Here is a 25,523-nt window from a genome sequence, read left to right on the forward strand (position 1 = left end):
CATAGAGTATTCATTTTGCATCACCGGTGACAATTGTGTCCAAAAATTGTTCACGTACATTATGTGACAAAAAGTGACGAAACAAAGTTCACACGTTGGAAACGATGATCATTGGAGAATTTGTGAGATACCCAAACACCTTCTTTAAGGAGTTTTCCCATATTCCTTAGCTGTTTATGTATTGTTTCATGAGAGACATGCAATTTCAAGGCCATTTCATGAGTGTGTTGTCTTGGGTTAGACTCAACAAGTGTCTTCAGAGCATCAATATCAATTCCAACATATCGGCCCCTGCCATCACAGTTTTTAAGGCTAAAGTCACCTGGACAAAATTTGCTGAACCATCATTGATACATACAAATGTTCAAAACATTTCCATAAACTTCTTTGATATTCTTTGTGGCTACAGAGGCATTGTTTCCCTTCTTCTATTCAAACAGCATAACATGCCGAATGTGTGTCTCGTCGTGTGCCATCACTATAAGGGATTAGAGTATACTAAATTTTACACATTATATAGGCTACACTAACGTGACGTTTGGGCAGTTCATTTAACTATTATACATGATGTATGTTTTATGGGGGTGGTTAATGACAGTGTTCCAAAACGCAACATTAATTTCTTGACGACCTGATAGTTTTGTTCATTTTAATTGAACAAATGATTCAATACTGAGAAATACTTAGAACACAACTTGGTGACTAATTTGATTAATCAATACAATCACTTATCCATGAGCAGCAATAACACTGATTAGTGTCATGTAAACTCATCAATTAATTTAAATTACATTTAAATCTAATAATTTAAATTAGTATTTCTGATTATTCCAACAATAATTTTATCAACTGCCAAAAAAATAATTAACTAATCAGAATTAGGGTTTCCAATTATTCCAACTATCCAAGCAATTTAAATATAGCCAGCAAACTTGCTTGCACTGTCTTTGTTATGGCAAAGCTACTAAGGCTACCTTCTATTGTCACTAATTTTGAATTGCTTCCAACTTTTTGCTTGTGAGTACCATGGTTTGAGGATACCATACTAATCAATTAATTAGCAAATACCACTACCTGCCCAGCTGTAACTGAGAATCAAGAAACTTGCTGCATAAGATCAAAAAATATTCATGAACACCTACACTTATTTTGTCTTATTCAAGTGATATTTCTCCAGATCAATGGCTTTAAGAATGTAACATTTATACACTAAGTAACTGTTTATCAGCTTGTGTTATAAAGGGTTGCAAATATTTTGAATTGTCCTTTTTCTGAATAGTTCATTGTCATGCAACTTATGTTGGGTATATCAGTAAAATTTATTGCAACAAGTTTTTAAAAGAACACCCATGATGAATAGTTCTATAAAGTACAATATGAAACTTTTCTTGTAAATGAGACATTGCCTGTTGTTGTTAAAATGGTAGGAATATGCAAGTTCAAAAAGGAACCTTTGCTGCAGCAGGAAGAGGTTAAAGTAATTTTGGGTCATGTATGTGATAAATATAAAATGTCACTGTATAATGTAGGAATGCCTGTAACAATCGCTGAATTACATGATTTGAGGATAAATCTCAGACATAATGATTTAATACAGGGGACGTTGGTAAATCATTTTAAAAACATATTCTTCTAAAAGAGATAAATATTACTATTGAAACAGTACTTGTCATCATGCAAGGCAGATTAGGTTTTGGGATTCTACCCATTATGAATCTAAGAGAATTGATTTGGTGAAATACTTCCAGCAGGTTTGTTTTCTTTATTCTATGCAAAAGAAGATTCTATGCAAAAGAAGATTTTGGTGGTAATACTTTCTCTCTACAGTAAGTATAAATGGAAAACTCTATAGATGATAGCATTTCCCATGTTTTTAGTTTAATATATATAAGTTAATATTTTCCTAAATTGAAAATATATTTCCAATAATACTTACCTCCTCTCATGCTTATAGCTATTACTCGACTGCCAGGGTTTCTTCCTTTGCCCATCTAAACATTGGTCTGATTTTATCTCGGTTGCTCCATTCTTTTATACCCCACTTGACTGCCCCTGGTGATATTTTTTTTCATGACACTCTCCATCTATGTCAATGTACCCTCTATCTTGGTCCTGTATGTAAGCACCTCATTCAGATAATGTTATCACTTTTTCGAGACTGACTTCATCCCAATCTCTAACACCGGCTCTTATTGGGGAGGAGGGCGGGAGAGTGTGAAAGGAGGTAAGTATTATTAGAAATACATCTTCAATTTCGTAAAATGTTAACTTCTAATACATACATACCTCTGCTCCCACTTATAGCTACAATCCAACATTGAGAAGGTGGAAGGACCGGTGAGGCCATTATCATACAGAAAACATCTGATTAGATCGTGGGTGTGTTAATAGAAGATAGAAGATTGACAACCTAGTGGGGGAACTGCACTACATACAGAACAGGTATGCTCTTCACCCACATTGATGACTAGGGCCATTGGACTGCAATGTTATAGCTATATATATACTTATGAGTGGATTCCAAACTGTAGCCATAGAGTGATGCATTCTGAGTCACTGTGCATTTTACAGTTGGAAGACCGTAGACTTACCCTGTCCCTTTAGGGGACATAGATTTACTCAGGTTAAGTACAAGCTCTGCCTTAGAACCACAAATTCAAGGAATAGATAATTTGAGATGCGGAACATATTTCCACCTTATGGTGGTAAGCTAAAATCACAAAATTCAGACAATGTCTCAGATAAGGAATAACTTCCCTTCATGTAACTGAGAAGTAAACCTTCCAGCATGAACCACAATATCCATGGGTGGAGAAAAAAAATTCAAAATTCACTCCCAGACCTTTCAACCATCAAGTATGGAAAAGGTTCAAAAAGCAACTGGGAAAAAGTCCAAAACATCACACTGTTGAAGAACCAACCAAACTCAAATATAAAATAATAACCTCCCATCTTTTCTATTTGCTGACATATCACACATGTACAGAATCAAACACAGTGGTCCCACTCACCTCATTCCATTTTTGGAAATAGTCCCTTATATACACTTACTTGTGTAATGTCCCCCTAGTTGCTTTCGTAGCCATTTTCATGTGTTAGGACACCATCTCATTCTTTCAAAACAAGATTTCAAAGAGGTAGGTTGTGTCTTTAGTCTGCTCAAAATTTCATATTTTTTAGACCAAAATACAGCTTAGTTACTAAACTTGATAAATTATAATGGAATTATATGGTATCGATATAGTAATTTATGTATATATAAAACATAAAAAAATTATTTCATTTCACATCCTCCTCTTAACACTTAGCAAGCTATGAGAAGCAGCAACTGAGTACAAAGGTCATAACCAGAAGAGATAATTGTTTGCTTTACTTCTTTAGTAAATGTTCTATGTTTTAAGAAAATTCCACTATAATTTATCAAGCTTAGTAACTAAGATGCTTTTAGTCTAAACAAATGTCTGAGAAAGCCACTAGAGTACATTCTGAGCTTCTAATTGGTTATTCATGTCATATATATAGAAGTGTATATAAAGGAGCATTTCCAAAAATGGAAAGAGGTGGGCAGGGTGCCAATGTGTTTGATTTATTTCATGAGCAATTGAAAAGATAAGAGGCTCTTATTTTATATTCTAGCTTGTTAATATCGATAATTTGAGTTTCTAATTCACATGAAACTATAGACTTAGTATTTTGATTTCACAAACATCTAATTTGAACCAGTGCTGCACTCAACATACCACATGACACACAAAAATAGATGTTTATCTGTGTCTTTAATATTTGCTTTTAAGTTAAGAAATTGAGTAATATATAATACTAAAATTTGAATTATAACCTACTGTTTGATACCAAAGTTATAGACATAAATTCATGAAATAGTAGTTGAATAAAATTCAATGCCTTTTGTGACCTATCTCAAAAGGGTTAAAGGAAGATAAAGGGTTTGTTGGAAGATAACAAAAACTAAAGTTGTGTAACTTCAGCCTGGGTCTCCAGTGAAACATAAAACCACCAAAGACTTCCAAATAAAGAAAGGGAGCTCGATGAAGACCACCTACACAAAGAGGAGGAAGGTGTACATTAATGAGGAGTGCACCTAAACCCAATGAGTCTTAACAACAGAAGAACCAAGTTAAGTAGGTTGAGCACAGAAGAGAAGGGGACAGTCCCTTCCAGAGAAAGATGAAGTGCCTCTCATAATAGGTGAATGAAGGAGAGATAACATAGAAAAGTGGTGAGAAAAAATGGTAAAGAGATAAAAATTGGGAACTGGAGAGTAAAACAGAAGCCAAGGGGTCTGCTTCCCAAGCAGGCAAAAGAGATTCCAAAGACATAAAATCTAAAAAAGGAAAGGAAGAATGGTTGAAAGTCAGGAAAAGAGTCACAAAGGTGAAGGAAACAAGCCATATTGGTGAAAGTGTGGATCTGACCAAGAAAGGAAATGGCAGAAACCCTAATACCATGCAAGGAGGAAAAACAAAGCGAACCCAATAATTTGCTTCATGGAATAAAGAACAGGAAATATTAAAGGACACAGGCAAAAGATAATGAAAGGTGAAGGACATTCCAAGATATAAATTCTCAATACTTTTGTTTCCAAACTATCATAAAAGCTTATGAAATGCCCATCTAACAATTAACAATTTTCCTACACATCAAAATTATACTGTATAATGTATTACACCTGTGATGATCATTCTAAAATAACCTTACTGTGGAGTAAGAAACTAGAGGAAAAGCTTAAGTTTTTCTATAAACAAAATGTAGCACACCACATGCACTCAAGTTATCATTTTCTGGCTCGCTTCAAACATGTACCATATATGTGTTTTTATACTGCTACAAAAAATTAACACAGAAGCTAACATTAATTCATGTACATGTAGGGGTTAAGCATAATAGGAAAAACAGCAATGTTTCAACTGGAATATCAGAGAAATGTTTAACACTTAAATTGCTATAAATATATTAATTTATAAGTTTTTGTGTCTCCAACTTAAACTGTATGAAAGCACAAGACAGCAGTGTATGGATGTGGCATATAAATGGCCAATGGAGTTGAGCTCACATACCTTAGATGATGTTAAATGAATTTTACTTACTGGTGGAATTAATTAAAATTAATGTTCATTATGAAATAATTTTTAGAATAAAAAAGTCACTGTTTATATTGCATCTTGTTTTAAGTATACTGTTATGGAAGAATGCTGAAGGCACTTTATCATAGGGATTGCAAAAACAGACATTAAAACTGATCTTTTGTTATTCTAATGTTGACAGGGGAGCTAAAATAGATGAATAGTCTACAAGTTCAATGACCTGACATAGTAAAACAAACAGAACAGGTTTTGAGATCCAACTAAGTCACCTTGTATTAGTGCAGCTTTCTTAGAGAAAGTAGTGTGCTGTTTTCTTTTAAAGAGCAAATATTTAATCTTGGTTTTACAGAAGTAAAGATTTATACACAAGAGTTCAAACATGCACCAAAAAACTGAAATAACAGGTTCATTATCATTTTCCCATAGGAGTTCCTACCTTTTTTTTACTAATACAGCTGCTCACTACATTTTCTGTCAACATTTCTAATGTTTCACAGTTCAAATATCATAAAAAACTAAACAACTAATCTTTTTTACATGCAAAACATGTACTTTACATATGCTTCATGATATGGAATTACATGTAAACAAAAATCTTCAAATTATATTTTGTTATATGAAATTACATTCTCATTTTCCAATATTTGAAAACATATTTTCTTTGAATTAAAATATATATATATATATATATATATATAATACGAGTTGCAAGTTTGATGGCTAGACTATATTGTTCTAATGGTTTTAAAAGGCAAAGAGAGTTAAAGTTTTTCAGTAATACTAATAATACCTCATTGAAATACAATGTTATAAATACTTTTTATAAACACAGCATCAGTATTAAGAGGATTCAGAGGTCAAGAGGGTAATAATCAACTGAAAAAATGTTAGGCTTGTGTTAACTGTACATATAAATTCAAATCACCACAAAAAAACTAAATTATGTAGAGAAAATGAGGTAAAAGTAAGCAGACTTGAAAAATTCTGGAATAGGTTTAACTTTAGCATGCTGTTCTGTTTAATATGAAACTTTCAAGTAAAGATGATATGTATTTCAGTAACATATCATAATAGTACAAGTAATTTCTCAACTAGTCTGCAACTAACCTGTCAAACTCAGGACACTACTTGAATGTCTAATATGTAACACTACTTATTTCATTTTCAAAAATACCTACATTACATTTTCAAATGATAAGACAAAGAACATAGGTAGTACAAATGCAATGCAAACTTCAGGTGAAAGCTGTCAGTACTTAGCAAAATAAACAAAATCCAGCAAACATAAACTAGGCTTATACATCAAGAAGAGGAAAAAAATTCCCTTAGAAATCATTCAAATATGTCCTATAGTACCATATGAAAATGCTCATACATAGACACACACAAGCAGTGCTTAATCTCTAGTGGATCTCTTCAGATCAAGGATTTAGAACAGAACCTGTTTTGGATTTGGATTTTAATTTTGAAGAGGAAATATTATAATTAAGACTGCTTCAAATGCACTGCAAACCATACTTGTTTTCCTCCAACCTCATCCCAAATGGTAGCCTCAATAACATTTAAATTGTCTTTCAAAACTAACTCTCTGTCAGAGTTTTAAATATGAGCAGTTGGACTGGGATTCTTCTACACTAGGTGTCTGTGACTTGTTGGCAATAAATTCAAACAATAAATGGACAGCACACAATCCACTTGTTTTAAAATAATGTATATTCAAAACAAGTCAAATGTACATACAAAAATTCTTTACACTATAGGATAACACAGTTGTATCTAAAACTTTAAATAATTCTTAGAATCCAATTGACAAGACAAAATATTTTTCTCTATTCTGTTTCTTACTATACAATCTGCAATAAATTCACTTACATTACCTGGAGGGTTACCACAGTTGCGTCTGAAACTTTAAATAATTGTCTCCTTTCGTCAAAGTCCACGCATTCAGGTTCAACTACTTTAGAACACCCTTTGACAAGATAAATTATTCTTCTTATCTCTATTAAACTGTGAAGCCAGCTAACTTCACGTTTTTCAACTTTTTTTTCTGACTGAACTTGACTTGCGCTTGCTTGGTCGCCTATATTTATACATTGTTCACAGAGGCCTCGAGCTTTCCATAAACTATACAGGCAACACTATAATGTAACAATAGTCACTTAACTCTTTCAGCTTGTCAATATCGGTAATTTGAGTGTCTAATTCGTATAAAACTATAGAATATTTTGACTTCACAAACATCTAATTTGAATCAGTGCTGCATTCAACCTACCACATGACACACAAAAATACATGTTTATATGTGTTTTTTTAATATTTACTTTAAATTAATAAATTGAGTAATGTATAGTACTAAAATTTCAATTATAATCTACAGTTTGATACCAAAGTTATTGACATAAATTCATGAAATAGTAGTTGAATAAAATTTTGAATACGAGTCAACAAACGAGATGACATAGTATTTCACCTGTGACCTATCTAGAAAGGGTTAAGGTAAGAAGAAAAATAACAAAAATTCTAGTAACTCAGCATCAACAATACTACAACAATTGAACCACACACACAACGTACAACTCTTACCAAGCTAAATAACCAAACTTGTTATAACTATCACCTTTAAAATAATTACTTTAACTCTTGTTATGAAAAGTAAATCATCATTTCATATTAGATCACTAAATGAACTAAATAATAACTCTTACATTAAAGTCTTGTATATCTGACACTCTCCATACTTAACAGGAACACAGTATCCTTTTTTTTTTCGAAATTAAGAAGATACACACACATACACATTTAGAAATGCACAGAAACTGTAATTCAAATGATGTAATAGCAACAGAGTCTGTAAACAATTTCAAAACAAAGATTCTAATGACACTACATGCATACCAGAAGTTCCTTTAAAACAAAATTACATTTGGTGAACACACTGAATCCTTTAACCCTTCCATCCTGGGAACTCCTTTAAACTCTTTTCTGCGTAAGTCACCGAGATACATTAAAAAATTTAATTACACATTTACTGTCACTGAATGTGAATGAAATTTACATTATAATGTATGTTATGAATCAAAGTTTTATGTCATACAAGTTTTACATCCTTTATTTCAAAAGAAAACTTTAAAAAACATTTAAAACTTAGGGATTTGTTGTAATGTGACCAATGAGCTATGGAAAATCTTAATTTTTGCACTCTCAATCTTGTTTAAGATAATGCCAGTCATGTAGATGTACGTCAATACAATAAGTACATTTACTTCCCATATTTACACATAAGTTTCAAAGTTCTCTGTGACAGTACAAACAAGTAATAAATTTTGTCAGTCCCTGGTGGGTGCCATGCCCACCTTCTATACTTTTGCTTGAGCTTTTTAACATACTATATGTCTCTCTAACTATAAAATACTTAGCTAATAAAAAAATTGTAAGTGCTATCATGGATAAAGCAGCCAACAATACTACAAACAGTTAATCTATCGGAAGATGACAATTGCACACCAATTTAAAAATAATTGTTGTTGGATTACAGTGTAAAATGAGTTCGTTCTACTTACTATAAGCATGTATATGTAGCAAATGTGGTTGCTAGATTACTCTTTCTGTGCATTCAAATACAACACTTCATCAGCCAATCCCCACTATATACACCTTTTGGTCATCACCTTTCAAACTCCAAGAAGCAAAATGTTCAAATCTATTATAGACTGCTACTTCAATAACTGAAACCACCTCTATAGCCCAAACCTTTTTTACTAGTGTGCAACCTTGTGTACCAAGCATTCTTCTCCTTACCTTTTCCCAAAGCTATCTTTATCATAACTATCCATTTCCTGTCCTACTTCTTTGATTTATGTTCTTAATTTCAATTTTTTCCTTCTAATAACATAATCTTCCCCAAAGCTACTGTATCTCTAACTTATTCTCAAGCATACACACCCAGCAGGTGTCGTGTACTGCACTGTTCTTAACCTTCTAAAAATCACAATCAAACCCATAAGTCTAGTCAGAAAAGTTAGACAGAAATCAAAAAAGCTATAAATCATTCTAAAACAGAATTGACAGGTTTCCCATGTCTATACAAAATGTATCATAATAACTTAACTAATTAAACAGTTTAATATTCTCAAAATGTACTAATGCAAACACACACACCCCTCTTTCTATACAATGTCTTATCTGCGACCATACCAAATATCTTATATAGTTTCATGTGGTGGAATAACACTGACACAAGCACAGCATTATTAATTTTTGTATCACCTTATTTTCACTAATTAATATGTAACATATTAAGTAGTAGTGTTGAGTAATGCTATAAAATTCAGTGACTTGTTAGTTAATTCAAAAACTGACCTGTGAGTAACATCATAAATAATTACAATATTATCTATTTTCATTACATACAGTTGACAAAAAAGTTCTTAACAATAACCTCTAGAGTTGGGTGATTAATTAGATTAATCAATTACACTAATTAGTGTCACATAAAATAATAAATTAATCAAAATTATAATCAAATCTATTAATGTCATAAAAATAATCACCTAGTGTACCAATTATTCAAGCTATCCAGTAATTCAAATTACAATCAAATATATAAATGTGGTCAAAATAATCCATTTATCAAAATATTGCCATTATGATTTTTTCATTACCATTTTTGATTAATTCAAGTCTATTTATCTTAACTGATTAATGTCACGACTGATGAAAATAATCAATTAATCAAAATTAGGATTTCTGCATATTACTATTTTCAATTACTCAAACTATTTATGTAATTGAAATATTGCCAATATGTTTATTGTTGAGCAAATCTACTAAATGAGCTATCTGTGCTCAACACCATGGGTACTTAAACCTGATTTTTAAGAGTAGTTGTTGCGTTTTTAGTTTTTTATAGGTTGAATGTAATCAATTAATGAGCCTGATGATGAATTGATTAGCAAATTCCACTAATCATGCAGCTCTAACAACCTCCATAAGATATGCTAAATTGAAGACAAAGAAAGCAGTGATATGAACATAAAACACTTAAATACTAATGACATGCATGCAACAGATTTCCCATTTGTGTTTAAAACAGCCAAATTCTATGGATTAGCTTCAAATCCCATATCTTTGTGTGCTATTTCCTGATTCTACATTTTGTGTAATCTTATTCTCCTAGCTTCCATCAGTTTATATCAGGTACTGAAGCAGTTCAGTATTTTTCAATCCCTGCTAAGAAGTAAAATATAAAACTAAATAATAAGTAGCACTGTTGCCAGTATACATGCAAGACTCTGACACAGGCAGAGTATCATGTGGTGTAAGTAATGTTTATATTACCTTTCAACCTTCACTGTCTGCTTAACAAGTTTTATCCTGGTGCAAAATTTGTTTTCAGTGACTCTATACATTTACATCCATAATCCATGTTGATACTGAACATGAGAAATAAAGCACAATAACCATGAAGGTAAAATGTTCAACACATTTACTTGTAGACAAAGAAAACTCGTAATTTCTCTTTGTTTCTCAATCTAATATATTTCTTACTTAATGTTTTCAACTATATACATTAACTTACAAAAACCAGTTTGTTAATCTGTTATATGAATTTTTTTTTCTAAAAAATATGAAATTTAAAATACTATGTCTCACTTTTTGTCATTCACACTGAAAAGATGTCTCTAGCTTAAGTTAATGGCAGTGTTATTTCAACTGGAGAAAAACTGCAACATGTACCTTTTTTATATTGCATTATAGAATATTCTTTAACAAAATAAAATATAAAACTGGTCTTATACAGTGATGTGTACAACAACCAGTATTTTCACTTTCTAGGATTCATGAATTTCAAAGAGGATTTTTCATGCTGATTCCAGGATCCCAGTTTTTCTACTGATTTCATAATTCTGTCAGGATTTTGCATATTTTCTTTATAGTATTACAAAACAGGAGTATCAAATAAGTAATTTATGGAATAGGATTAAAAATAGGAAATCAAATAACTGTAGTTTAAATTTTACTTAAAAACAAAATGCACAGGAATACACAGTATTTGCATGCACATTCATTTAAACATTAAAGAATTATATTGTTACAAACTTGCTTAACTCTGCCTCACATGATCATATTGTTGGAAGTTCAGCTTTGTGTTATTAAGTAAAAGTCTAAAGTTAATGTTATAATGGTCATACTGGATCTTTCGAGTAGTAATTGCAAGAAATATTTATAGGCTAATTATTAGTCAGAGGAAGATGGTACTCACAGTAGTTTAGTAACAGAAGTACAGTGCAGACTTCAAGAGCTTTTGTTAAAAATGTAAAGTTTCTTGAAATTACAAGTTATTTAGAATAGCTTTTCATGTAGCATAAACTGTACTCCTATAATTAAAAGTTTCTAAGTGATAGTTTAACTGTGCATGATTTCTCAAATGAACTAGCTTTTCCCAAACCATTATACAAATTGTGAAATTCATTAAGAAATCTATGAAAATTTTAACAAGAGTAGTGATATCATGAGATATATAAGGTCATTACAATATATTCAGAACAGTGCATGTACTTCTAAGTTCTATAATAGCTTATTAAACCTATATTTTTTGTATTTGTTAACAACCTGAAGTTTGCAACAGAAATCTGTGAAATGTTTACAGAGATCAACAGATAAGAAATATTTGTAATAAAGCTCAAACAGTAAACTAGTATTAAAATAAGTATACTCTTTAATTAAATTTTTTGTCCTGCCAAATTATGAAGTGTTGAACATTTACAAATGATTTTTTCTCAGGTGGATTCATTCTGAAGTTTCATCATTTACTTTAGTGCAGTTGCAAAACAACCAAACAAATAAGGTATCTATGTACCAAACCCCACGCAAGCTGGCCAAAATACCATGGAGTAATTGTCAAAAACTCTAAAATTATACTTCTTGTGATATCTCAACACCCTTATAATTACTAAAAATGGGCAAGTCCATCATTTTTGTTTGTCAGTGTGTGGGACCCATAGAAAAAGTGTCTTTGAACCAAATCCCATGTAAATTGGTCAAAATGCTGCTAGATAATTGATCCAAAACCCCAAAATTATGTTTTTTATGAGCTCTGACCTTCCTCAAAAGACTTAAAATGAACCAATCCAGCTTTTTTGAATTAGGCACATGAAAATTTATATTTATGCCAATTTTAATCTTGTTTGCTGTAAATATGACTGAACAGGAGCCCAAAATATAATTTTTTTTAAATTGTTTTACCTTTGACCCCATAAAATCCTTAAAAAGGTCTAAATAAAAATAAAAAGGTGTTTGGACATACTAGACCAAGGTATGGCCTGTATCAATGCAATCTTCCAAGAAATGAAGGAATAGTCTTCAATTGAAAAGTATTTGGAAAAAGAAACAACAGAAAAATAGTATGTCCCTGTGCAAACATAATTGTATGTTGGCTAAAAGCTAAGAGCTACAACACACTTTTTTAATAATCATAGACAGTCTGCTCAAGCAACAGTTTGTACTGCAATTACATTACACATAACTTGCCTTTGAAAACCCTACACATACCAACACTTGTTCTTTCTCAGTTACATAAATCATACATGAAAGTTTGTGAGTTTTTGAGTTATGCAATGGGCATTCTCCATTCATTCTCTTTCAAGATGTTGCTTGACTTTCCAATATGCTATGTATAGAAACAGAGAGACTAATCAAAACATTTACTACAAGTTTGATTGATTTAATGCAAGATATATTGACTATTACCATTATTATTATAATTAAGTATTACAATATCGTATTAAAAATATTTGAAATACTAACTAAGCATGATTGATAACCTATTGCTAAGGGAGAAAGGGCCTACGTATATTAACATATTATTTAATTTATATGTTTAACAAACATACAAAATTGAAAACTTAATATTTATACATACTTTCTATAAGAGACAACAGAAATTCGAATTGAAGCTCCAGGAAATAAAACTTTATCGATCACCAAAAGTGGTAACTGTTGAGGAAGTTTTATCGTAGACGTTCTCATGTTTACAGTAATGCCTGTGCCATCTGGTGTCAAAATATACATCTCTCTGTCTCTCTCTCTCTTGTACCAGATATATCTGCTTTATTCCCTTCGCTTAAGCTCCAAATGTGAAAACAACACATTTGAAAACTTATTCAAAAAACATTCTGTTACGAAAGAGCAATAAAAGTAATATTACAGCTGCTTCTTTAATAATCAGCAAGCTTCATCAAAGAAAACTCAACACGAATTGTTCGCACAAGTTATATTGAGTAGCACGTTTTCTTCGTTGTTCATCGGTACGAGTATTAATATCCTTAAAATTCTATGACGTAAATCCATACACACACTAAAATAAAATAAAAAAAATCATAAATCCATAATTATGCACGCCTCAGGGTTTGTTAAGCTTTTAAAACAAGAAACCAGCGTACTGAAAACACCTCGTTCTAACGCAGAATAGCTCTCTGCGATGAGTTCAGTCACTCACACAGCCTCATTCAACTACCGGAAGTCCTGTTAAGATGACCGTTCCGTAACCTGTTTTCAGCATAGATTTCTTTTCTTCACTCTCTCTTTCTGAATAACAATCATAGAAAGATTAATTTATTATAACTAAAATTTCAGCTCAGATATGAAAGCCAGACAAAGCTATTTAACAAATATTTATTTATATTATTAAAACAGTTCTCTGTACGTTCCTAAAAAAAATTAGAGTTAACACGTGTAATAAATGAAATAGTCGTGAATTTGGCCCTTTCATAACTAGTAGCCCCCCCCCCCAGGGGCACAGCGGTAGATTCCAGCGTTCGATACCCGTGATGGGCAGAGAACAGATAGCCCACTGTGTAGCTTTGTGCTTAATTACAAACAAACCTAACTAGTAGATAAACTAACTTTGATCACGTATTTTTTTTATAAATGTTCATGTAGTTAATCACATACTTGTCGAAAGATCGCAAATATGTAGTAATATATGAATATACCAATACTTTCTATCTTTTGGGGTTATCATAAGATTTATTCTGTATATGTGCAGATTTTACCTTCCAGGTAGTGAGTTAAGTTCATCTTGTTTCAGTTGTTATATTCCTTTGTCATTCTCGAGTACGTAATACCTGTTCTGCTCATTGGTTTTGTTTGTTTGTTTGAAAGTAAGCACAAAGCAACACAATGGGCTATCTGTGCTCTGCCCACCACGGGTATCGAAACCCGGTTGATAGTTGTAAGTCTGCAGACATACCGCTGTGCCACTGGGAGGCCTGCTCATTGGTGGTGTACTTGTTGCTGCAATATTGTAGGTTGTGTAAGGATGTCAACAGTAGTGCTCTTCAGTGTTCTTTAAGTAATCTAGAGGTTATAGAAAGCCTCACCTATGTTTGAATGAGAATGATTAGTCACTTATATAACACAAGTCACTCTGGATAAATTCAACATTTCTTGTGAATGTTGTATTACGTTAGTCTAGTCCATGGATTCAGCCTGAACAAATAAATATAGAGAATCCAGAAGAAATGGCCGTCCAATGTAAGTAAAAGCAAGTACACACACTGTGTTTTACATCTGTTGTAATAGAGATTGTTTGTTTTGTGTTTCGCATTGTATCCAGTTATTTTTATTTCAATCATTCTCATGACTCAGTTATTCAGACATTTAGTATTAATTCATAATCAGGATCTTGAGCAAATCTCGTTATTAAGCAGATCTATCCCATTACTCTAAAGTTTATTCAGTTTTACTTGGATATACCATAGTACTGTTACGTCTCTGGTCGTTAGTTAATTTTCCGTAAAAATTATTTCCGAAGAAACTTTAGCGATGCAAGTCCTTTCTTGAATAAAACTGGTTTATTCTTTCTGAATACAACTTTGAAATTCACTTAATTTCCATGGTCACGCTATAACAAACGCTATAATTCACAACGCACGACTCACGCGCTCGACCCAACTGTCCTATCTATCTCTGTCTGCAATTCAATTGCGTTGTTGCCGTCAGTTCTTTGCGGTCTTATATGCAAGAAGACCGTACATCTAGTAACCTCTCGAGGCTTCAAGAAGAGACATGAATTTTCTAGAAGCGTATGACGTGTTATCAGCGTCATGTGACCTCCGCTGTCACAACTGTACTAATCCTTCTACTCATTTAAAGTTACATAAGCCAATGGCTATAATTTCGTATCACTTTAGTCCTATGTTCTAAGACCCTTGGGAAAAGACAAGCCAATTCCAAATGGTATTTCAAATACTTGTAAAAATTAATATGAAATAGGGATTTTAATCTCTATAAATGTTGTTTAGAATAGATAGTGATGTGTGTAGCATTAGATTCTAGTATACCGCACTTTTAGCCTTTTGTCCGAATTTCAGCAGTAAATTAGAACTTGCTTTGTCCTGGTTCTACGTAAATGTTTTCGATGAAAGATTCCTTTATCAATTCCAGCAGCCAGTGAAAATAGAAATAATTAGAAGCTAGCCAGTAACTCAGAGAGACTAGATGACACACTGCTGTGAATAAAGATATTATTTGTTCACGTTTTTCTAAATTTATTTATTTTTTGCTGTCTAAGTTTGATTTAATATCCACTTATTCATCTTGAACCTGCATTATTGCAAATACTTTGACCTGTTCTGCTGGACATCAGTAAAACAAAACACCACAGACTAGTTAGAAAGAATAATCTTGGTGCTGTGACTTAGGAAGTTTATTTTGCACACGCTCCTTTCTCTCTTTGATTCTTTGTACAGCGAGTTTTGTATTCGTGATAATGGAGAAGAAGAGGCTGAAATGCGAACTGGGAGAAGCACTTTCTTATATTCAGTGCTTCCACCAGCAATGGCGAGAACTATGACAGAATTCTCATTCTTTCCTCAGGATTGTGAGGTGTATGGAAACTGTTAGGCTTTCCTGGGTGCCATATGCACAACCTCCAAGGATTGTTTAATATACACTGGAGCTCAGCATAGAAGAGAAATAGAAGTTGTAGTGGTGTCAAGCAGCTTGAAGGCCCCGAGACTCATTGGAGTGGACTCTATGGGACATGTAGGCACTCATTTCGCAAATCAAGGCATTGTAAGGTACTAACATATACTAAGAGTGGATGACAAGAGTAGGGACGCATATGTACTGGATGAAAGTCATAGAGTCTCACTGCAAAGCCTTTAGAGGTAGTACGTACCACCTCACTACAATTACATAGTAGTAGGAGTCAGTTGGAACCCTTCCAAGTTGGCAAGGAAAACTGACAATACTCTAAACTGGTATCCAGCGATGTAGAACACCACAAGATGTGATGATGAAATGTGGTATCACAAATTATATTATGCTATCATATGTCTAGTCATCTCAGAGAAGATTTAATCCAAAGACTCCACATATATATAGAAGAGGAAGCTTCTACACCCTATCCAGTGGCTAGAGACTTAATAGAATATAATAATGAAGTGTGGTATCACACAAAGTGGTGACCATTACCATGTGCTGAGTCAACCCTATGAGGCTGCAGCATGAGGAAAACAAATTTCTAAAAAAGTGTAAACTCTCAACCACATGACAGTGGAGAAGTGGGTAACAAATTCCTGTTGACACTGTTGTATAATTATAAGGGTGAGATAAAATAGGTAAATCTGCCAGAGTTTAAACGGGTGTCAAAGAGGACTTATAACTCTTTCTCAAACATTTCAAGTTTGTTACATGGAATAGATGGACTCAAATATATGTGTTGGAATTTCAGATGCTAAGTCTTGGTGACCCCACAATTAACACTTAAGAACATTTAAGCAAAGACTACTTGATGACTAAGACACCGTTGTCAATAAGCTAGACTAAAAGTTCGATCGTGTTGAGTACAGGCCAATCTACAGAGCTGTATTAAAAACTGAAACGTGAGGGCCCCAAGAGAACTTGGCTGTTTTCGTTGGTGACTTAAGGAGACTGCATGGGAGAGCATTCTCAAGTATGTCTCACACAGATTTTAATGAAATATTTACTGTTAAGTTCGATGAGGGGCTGATGAATTAACACATATGACATCAGATAGGTATAAGTAGTTCTATTGAATTGCATGCTGCAGCAGAGGAAGAAACCAGGAGCCTTAGCAACTGCAACTGTAAACTCAGACCTGAAACAATTGCCAAAGCTGGAAAGGTCCCCTAAACACCAAAAGAAACATATACCTAGCACTCCATCACTTACATTGAAGCAATGACATACAGCAACAATGGTTCTTAATGGGTCAGTGAGGTTTCTCTAGCCAAGGTATCATGATTGAACCGCCATTTCAGCTGGTGATGTGCTCCCTAAAGTGCCATGAATGTGAAAGAACGATATGTTTCAACTGTGGCACACTTGAGCATTGATTACACAAATGTCCATACTTTGCTGTTAGACAGAAGCATAGAATGCACATGCCAAAACTACAATAGATGCAGGAAGGTCAACGATGGCCAGTGACTACTGCAGCACCTACCCATTAAAACAAGAAGAGTATGAGTTGGGTCTGGTTGCCAAATTGAATAAGTGCAGCAATCAGCTTGCACCCGACGTCATTGTGACTGGTTCAGGGAACCATGAACTGGGTGTCACATAATACACGTCAATGAAAATATAGGCATAAAATATCGAGTTTTTAGCAGATGCTGATGCGGTCAGAGCCTTAATCAACCTTGCCATGTATCAGGTTCTGTAGAAAGCCACCCTTTTGATCTAACAAATGGCGAAAAGCTAAATTTGAGTGTAGAGCTGCTTCTCTGAATTCATTTTACCAATGATACATGAAGGTGGTTGTTCCTGATCTGGATTCAATAAGGTATAGACCTACTGTAGAAACTGTCAGTTTTGCTTGTGTAACAGATGAACTGTAGTTTTGCAACAAAACCATACAGTGTAGACCAGATTAGGAAAGAGAACAGTGGACTGCATGCATGCACATTGATTAGGATGTGGTAATCCCCCCAAATGTGCAAGTGGTGTTCCACAGTGTACTGTGGAAACAGTCTAGTACATTGTTGACATGTTTTGTGGTGATAGAGCTAATGCATGAAACAGTTTTCTGACTGGAAATCAAACTGCACTTATTCAAACAGTCTTCTGTCTGAGTATGGGTGTTGTACCAGTGCTAGTCTGTAATTATAAACCTTCATCTATTCAGCTTTCCAGCTGGACTAGTCATTGGTACAATAACAGCGGCAGGAGTGGCACAAATTAACAAATTCGCTAATGCTGCAACCACTGCCTCGCATCCAAAATCGAGTGTGCAACTTCCAGAGCACTTGAAGTTTCAAGTTGGGGATTGTATAACAAACAATGTGAACTCAACACAGAAACATGAACTCAGTGAATTGTTCAGGAAGTTTACTAATGTGTTTGATGGCTGATTAAGCCATACAATAGCCATACATCACCATATAGGCAACACACATCTGATAAAACATACTTCCTTGGAGTACCAGGTATATGACCAGTACTGAAATGTTGTAGGATGGAATAAAAGAAGATTTGGAGAGTGCATGGTTGTCTTTAGTAGTGATTTTAAAAAAGGAACATCAAGGTTCCGTGTCGACTTTAGACAAGTTAACGTGGTAACATGCCTCTACCCCTTTCCCTTACCATGCACAGATGAATGTCTGGAAGTATTGGAAGAAACCACTGTTTCAGTACATAAGATCTGCCTTCTGGATATTGGTAGGTCGAGCTGAATGATGAAAAGTGACTTAAAACTGCTTTTAGCACTTGGGAAGAACTGTGTAATGTACCTGCCATTTTAAGAAGTTAATGTAACTTAAATAACACTTTGTAGCCAGTTTCTCTAGGATAGCCACATTTATTGTTCTCTGAAGCAGGCCTTGGTAGAAGCATCAGTGCTGACTTATCCTGATCAATTCTATTCATTCATTTTAGGTACATATGCAACTGATAGCAGAAATGGCACAGTTCTGTCATCAGTACTGTATATTAAGAAGCACAGGACTGCATATGAACATCATACACTGAGTGCTCCTGAGTCCCAATACTGAACAACAAAGAAAGAACTGATTGTAGTTGTAGTATTTATCAAACATTATCAGTACTACTAGTATGGTAGGAAATTCACTATTCGAGTGTAACATGCATAACTGAAGTGGATCAGAAGGTATGATTTTGCATTGGATAACAATGTTGATCAAATACAGTTTGTTTTACAACACCAAGCAGATCAGCAACATGGAAATGTTAATGGATTATCTTGCCAACCCGTGAAAGTATGTCCATTCACTGAATATACAGACACTGGATATCAGTTAAAACCTTTGCAGCAGCAGTGAAGATGAATCATGAAAGCTGTGACAATTTTTCATATCAACAGACACCAAGAATGGCATGTCAATAACTTTAGAAAGAGCAACTGAAGGATCTAGGCATAGGATGCATGCTACACACCCTACATACCCATGACAGACTAGTAAATAAAGTACTGAAGCATGCAAAATCTGACATTTGTATAGCCAGTTACGAATTTATGACAGCATGTTGTACCATTGTATGAACTATCAAGATGTGGTAGTCAACCTGTGATGCTCCTAGCAGTCCTCAGAGCCCTAGGGCAAAAATACTTCAGGCTTTGATTAAAGCAAGGACTGAAGGGTATCAGGGAGGGTCATGCACTATTGAAAATGTACATAAAGAAACTTTTTGCCACCTTTGTGCTAGTGCATTGGGCATTGATGTAGAAATTGCAACAAGTGCACTGCTTGGAAGAAAATCCAGCTGTGTCAAGGGAAACTTTATCAGAGAGTTGTAGGATCATCTCTTAAGGGAATTGCCCTCGACACTTATGATCCTTTACCAGATAAGGAAAGCGGTAATTCATATGTGCTGTTTGTACTCAATTCTTTCACCAAATGCATTGAAACTTGCCCATTGGATGACACATTAGCACTGTCCATTGCAGATGTATTGGCTGAATAATGGATTTCCTACTTTGGTACATCTAAATAGTTCCACACATATCAAGGAGTTAACTTTAACACCCATTGTTTTCAGAATTGTGTCAAGTGCTGGGAGTGATAAAAATATAGACTTCACCATATCATATTCAATCTGATGGTTTGGCTGAAAGAACTGTACAGTTTTTTTAACCCTGACTGAATTGACTGGGGTGACCACCTGCCATATGTCCTGATGGGAGACTGCACAACTTAGCAATAGTCAACTGGTAGTTCTCAAAACCCCCATATGTTTGGATAAGAAATAATGCTTAAAGTGAGTCTTATGTGTGGCCCTCTACCTAGAACAGAGGTGTCCTTTGGAATATATGGAATGGCTACACTGCAACAGTTGATGCAACAGTAAATGAGTAAGGCAGCTATGCACCAAAATAAATGTTGTGATAAAACACTATCAGAACAAAAGTTTGTTCCTTGTGACTGAATATGGTTTTGATACACAAATGTAAAACACATATAACTCAGTTCTGGTTGGACTGGTCTTTATCTTTTCTGTTGAAATCTTAAAGAAGTGAATTATGATTTACATACTTTAAATCATTAACAAGCCTCTTGAGAAGCATCCATTTGATCCCATCTGAGCTGATTAGGAAGAAGACACATATAGTACTTATCTGTTTATCTCTATGAGGAATCAAGTAAGGAAAGATCAATCATTAAGACTCAGTTTAAGGGCTCTATCTGCAGCATGGACAGCCATCTAATAAAAAAAATAATTGATTGAAAAGAAGCAGCATTCCTTGCTTTCCAAACCATCATTGATGTTCAAAGCACAATGTATGCATTATACAGTGTGTAATTGCTACTTGAATATATTTTAAAGTTAGGACAGTTTATGGTTGAAAAATCAAAAGCTGAAAAGACTTTGCAATTCTTGCTTTCTGGGTACTCAGGTTATTATTATTTTTTTGGGTGAATGTTTGTGGGCACTGGTCTGTACAAATTCACTGAGCAAACTCACGATCATGTACATAAGACAATGTGGCTATAAGAAATTGAGTGTAATTGTCTGGTTGGTATATAATTCCAGTCTTTCAGACGTCCATGTAGCAAGTTGTGCTCTAACACAACACAAAATATTAACCTATTGTATATAACAAGTGAAATGTGTACCATTTTGCTAGATTTCGGTTTGCATTATTTTTCATGTTTATCTTATGCAACGGAATTTTCACGACCTCATTGGACAATATTAAAGTGATAAACATAAATTTAAACTGATTTTCTTGTTACGATAGTGAAAGTAATTTTGCTGTTGCTCCTTGCACACCTATTACATTGGATAGTGTGTAAGTGCATTGTTTTCTTTGTTGTTTTTTGTAGTTAACAGCACAAATGTGCCCTCATGGATATTTATAAAAGAATAGTATATTTCTATCCATGAAAAACCATGATTACTTTTGCTGTCATGATAATATTCGGGCCAGAATAATTTTAACTTTATAAGTTGGTACTTGGTAGGTTTTACACGTACATAAACCATAACTGATTGTGATATTGTCTGCTGTGAAAATCAGGTTGACTGCTGAACAGTGACGTCATCCACTGCAGGTAGGTATTGGTTAACTGATATGTGATGATGGATTCGTAACTGCACTTTCCATCACATAAAGAGACTAGTTTGTGTATGTTTAATTATGTTCACTTATGTAATATATACAAAAGTATAACTTTTCAGGCTAATTAAAGTTTGTGGCTTGAAACAATGAAATGCGATACATTTAGTAGAAAATTATTATGATTATCTAAACTGCACTAAAATGTAATTCAACTAAAGAATATATATATAGTTTGGTCCTAAAGTGGAGTATTCATAAGCGTGCGACTTTTCCCCAAGAGAAAGACATGAAATCTATAAAATCTACACCACACCAGGTAGTAAACATGGTGGTCCCATTGTTTTCACTGGTGTTAGTGAACGAGGTACCTTTCATTCTATAGGGCTAGGTTTAGGACTAGAGTCCGTGCTAAAGGGGACATTTAGAGAAATTAGCCACTGTTATGAGTACTACTTGATGACCTGGCACAAGTGACCTTCCAATCTTCACGTCTGCTGGCCTAGATGGGTCTTCCACTGCTTCCACAAGCATTGGGCTTCCTTGGGATGTTATTTTATTCTACCCCAAATTATCTTTTCTGACAGGGAATATTGCAGTTAACTTAAGTGCTGTGACATGCAAATCAACAGAAGCAGCAACACTTACCAGAATTTGGCCTTTGTTGTTCCCAAACTTTTGGCCTTTGTTGTTTGTCAAAATTAACTACACACTTCCTCAGTAGTAAGTAGTCTAACCCTAGTATGCATTGGTCTTCAATGTCAGCCAACTATACTTTGTGTCTGTCCTTCATGCCCATGAGCTCAATAGTTACCCACACTGGTCCCCACAACCTTGCATAATGTCCTGTCACACTACAGAGCTTCTGTATGGCTTCTGGTACTTCTTTGTGATCTAGCATCTTGATTCTCACAAGGGATTGCTGAAATGCAGATTCTATGACAAAGTTGCACTTGTGGCTATCCAGCTTTCCTGTCACTTAGACACTACGTGTACTTGCCATTTTACACTTAGCTGTTGGGACTTTCACAATGGGAGTTGGTGGGCGTCCCTCAGCACCAACCACTACTCGTTTCCCGAAGCTAACTTATTGGTAGTATTCTTCTTACACTGGCTCCTCATATGTCCTTGCTCTCCACAGTTCCAACAACCTTTCTGGGTAGCAGCCTTTCCTGCCATTGCATCTTCCCTGTTTTGAAGTTGCCAGCATTGAGCTCTCTTGTGCCAAGGTTTGTTACAGTACCAGCAAAGTCTCTCAAACTTCTGTGAAAGCTGCCCTCTTGTGGCCTTGAATCCTAATGACTGTACCAACCTTGGTACCCCTGTGCTGGACTTAACATAGGATTCGAATTCAAGAGCTCTGGCCATTGCATCCTGCATAATAGAGGGGGTGTGCTTGCTTTACTTGTATCTTCAGTTGAGGACTGTCCAAGGCGTTTATAAACTGATGCTCCAGCAACAGCTTGAAGACATCGGGTGGTGCTGTTGGGTAGGCCTTGTGTGCCATACTTTCCATATCTTGTGCCAGCTCTTGCAGCCTCTGAGCAGACACTTAAAGAAGGGGCATTGTTGGGTGTGTGCCAGGAGGTAGAGCCAGTCAATGTTAAGGCAAGAAATACGACCATAAATAAGGGGCATCCTCTCCCAGAACATTTAACTGACCTCTATAAGAAGAGCATAGTCCATTTGTCATCATCACAGGCTCTTCAGGTTAGGGAACTTCTGGCGAATTATGCAGACGTCTTTTCAAAAGGAGATCATGACCTCGGCTGCACAAACCTCGTGAAGTACAGAATAAACACAGGCAATCACTGTCCAATAAATATTTCTCCAAGGAGAATAGCTCCGGCAAAGCAACCAGAGATGGGGAAGGTCATGGATGGCCTAATTAAAGAAGGGATAGTCGAGAAATCAGATAGTCCTTGGTTAGTTCCCGTCGTGTTAGTCCAGAAGTAGGATGAAACCCAAAGTTGCTGTGTGGACTTCAGGAATCTTAACAGCATAACTGAAAAGGACTCATACCTGCTACCAAGAATTCATGATATTCTTGATGCCCTAAATGGAGCCAGGTGGTTTTCAACTCTGGACTTAAAGTCGGGTTTCCATCAAGTGAAAATGGTTAAAGCAGATAAACCTAAGACTGGATTTAGTTATCGCCAAGGTCTCTAGCAATACTGTGTGATGTCATTCGGGCTTAGCAATGCTCCAGCAACAGTTGAGAGGCTGATGGAAAGAGTACTGGAAGGCCTACAATGGAGGATAGCCCTAGTGTACCTGGATGATGTCATTGTAAGTGGCATTTTTTGAGATGGAGTTTGAGGTTTGCTGCTTTCAAACAATTGAATACTTCATCTAGCCAGGACATTTCCTCATCAAAAGTTGTTGCAAATACTCCAGAAAAAGGTGCTTTACTTAGGTCACATTGTAAGTGAGCATGGTGTGCGAACTGATCCTGTCAAGGTGAAAGCAATGCATGATTGGCCAACACCAGACAATGTGGGAGAGTTATGAAGTTTCTTGGGACTCTGTACCTATTACCGGAAGTTTGTGAAGGACTTTGCAACTATAGCTGCTCCACTACATGATTTGACGAAAAAAGGCCAGAAGTTCGAATGGACAGTTTTTTGCCTGCATGCTTTCAAGACATTGAAAGAAAAATTGGCCTCATCTCCACTTTTAAAGCTTCCAAATCCGTCACTGCCGTACATACTGGATTATAATGCTAGTAATGTTGGAATTGGAGGAGTGTTGTCTCAGAAAGTGGGCGAAAACGAACATGTGGTGGCCTACTTCAGTAGGGTCATGAGTAGACCAGTGAGGAACTACTGTGTAACACAGAGGGAACTCCTTGCTATAGTAAAGAGTTTGACATATTTCCGTCCTTACCTCTATGGTGTCAGGTTTACCATCAGGACAGAACATGCTGCATTACGATGGTTAAGATCAATAAAGAACCCAGAGGGACAACTGGCACGTTGGATCGGAAAGATAGACCAGTATAATCATGATATTGAATACAGAGAAGGAAAGTCTCATGGAAATGCTGATGGACTGAGCCGAAGACCCTGAAAAATTACTGCAGATATTGCTGCAAAATAGAGGTTGAGCTAACCAGGTGTCATCAAGCTGAAGTCAAAGTGACTGAAGGAGTTGATGATGGTGAAGTGGAACAGAGCAGTAGAAAGACCAATATTTGAAGCCAATGATTATTTTTTTAAAAGCAAGTGTTTTGCACCCTGCTTTGGAGAAGGTGTCTAGCTTAAGCCCTGTGAAAAAGAACTATTGGACACAATGGAACCAATTGAAGCTTGAAGATGGTATTCTTCTCCAGAGATGGGAAACTGCAGATGGGAAAGTGACGACCTGGCAAATGGTTATACCGAGAAAGTTACGGGACGTTGTGCTGCGTCAGTTCCATGATAGTTTAACAGGATGACAACTCGGAGTTAAGAAGACATTGAGTCATCTTCGACAGAGATTTTACTGGATATGTATGAGGCAAGAAGTGGAAGAATGGTGCAGGACATGCAGTACATGTTGTGCTAAGAGGGGACCCAAGCATAAAGGATGTGCTCCAATGAAGTTATATCAAGTTGGCACACCAATGGAAAGAGTAGCTATTGACATTGCTGGTTTTTTGCTTCAATCTCGTGCTGGAAACAAGTACATTTGTGTGGTGATGGATTATTTCACCAAGTGGCCTGAGGCATATGCAATACTAAATCAGGAAGCTACAACTGTAGCTTCGTCTATTAGTGATTTCTTCTTCAGATTTGGTATGCCATAAGAACTGCATTTAGATCAAGGCTGTAACTTTGAATCAGCTGTGTTCCATGAATGCTGCAAGTTGTTTGGTATGCGAAAGACCAGAGCAACAC

General features: G+C 35.1%; 1 protein-coding gene across 1 annotated transcript in view; it reads right to left on the reverse strand.

Annotated features, from left to right (window-relative positions):
• LOC106472543 (lon protease homolog 2, peroxisomal-like) overlaps positions 1–13,524 on the reverse strand; it is a gene marked incomplete at its 3' end in the record, with an annotated part of 26,440 nt that extends 12,916 nt beyond the window's left edge. Inside the window, exon 1 of the mRNA XM_013933195.2 lies at positions 13,024–13,524. Coding sequence (XP_013788649.2) covers positions 13,024–13,172 — 149 coding nt within the window. The remainder of the gene's footprint in view (positions 1–13,023) is intronic.
• Positions 13,525–25,523: the final 11,999 nt, after the last annotated feature.

The sequence above is a fragment of the Limulus polyphemus genome, unplaced genomic scaffold, assembly GCF_000517525.1.
Source record: "Limulus polyphemus unplaced genomic scaffold, Limulus_polyphemus-2.1.2 Scaffold5414, whole genome shotgun sequence".
Classification (NCBI taxonomy): domain Eukaryota; kingdom Metazoa; phylum Arthropoda; class Merostomata; order Xiphosura; family Limulidae; genus Limulus; species Limulus polyphemus.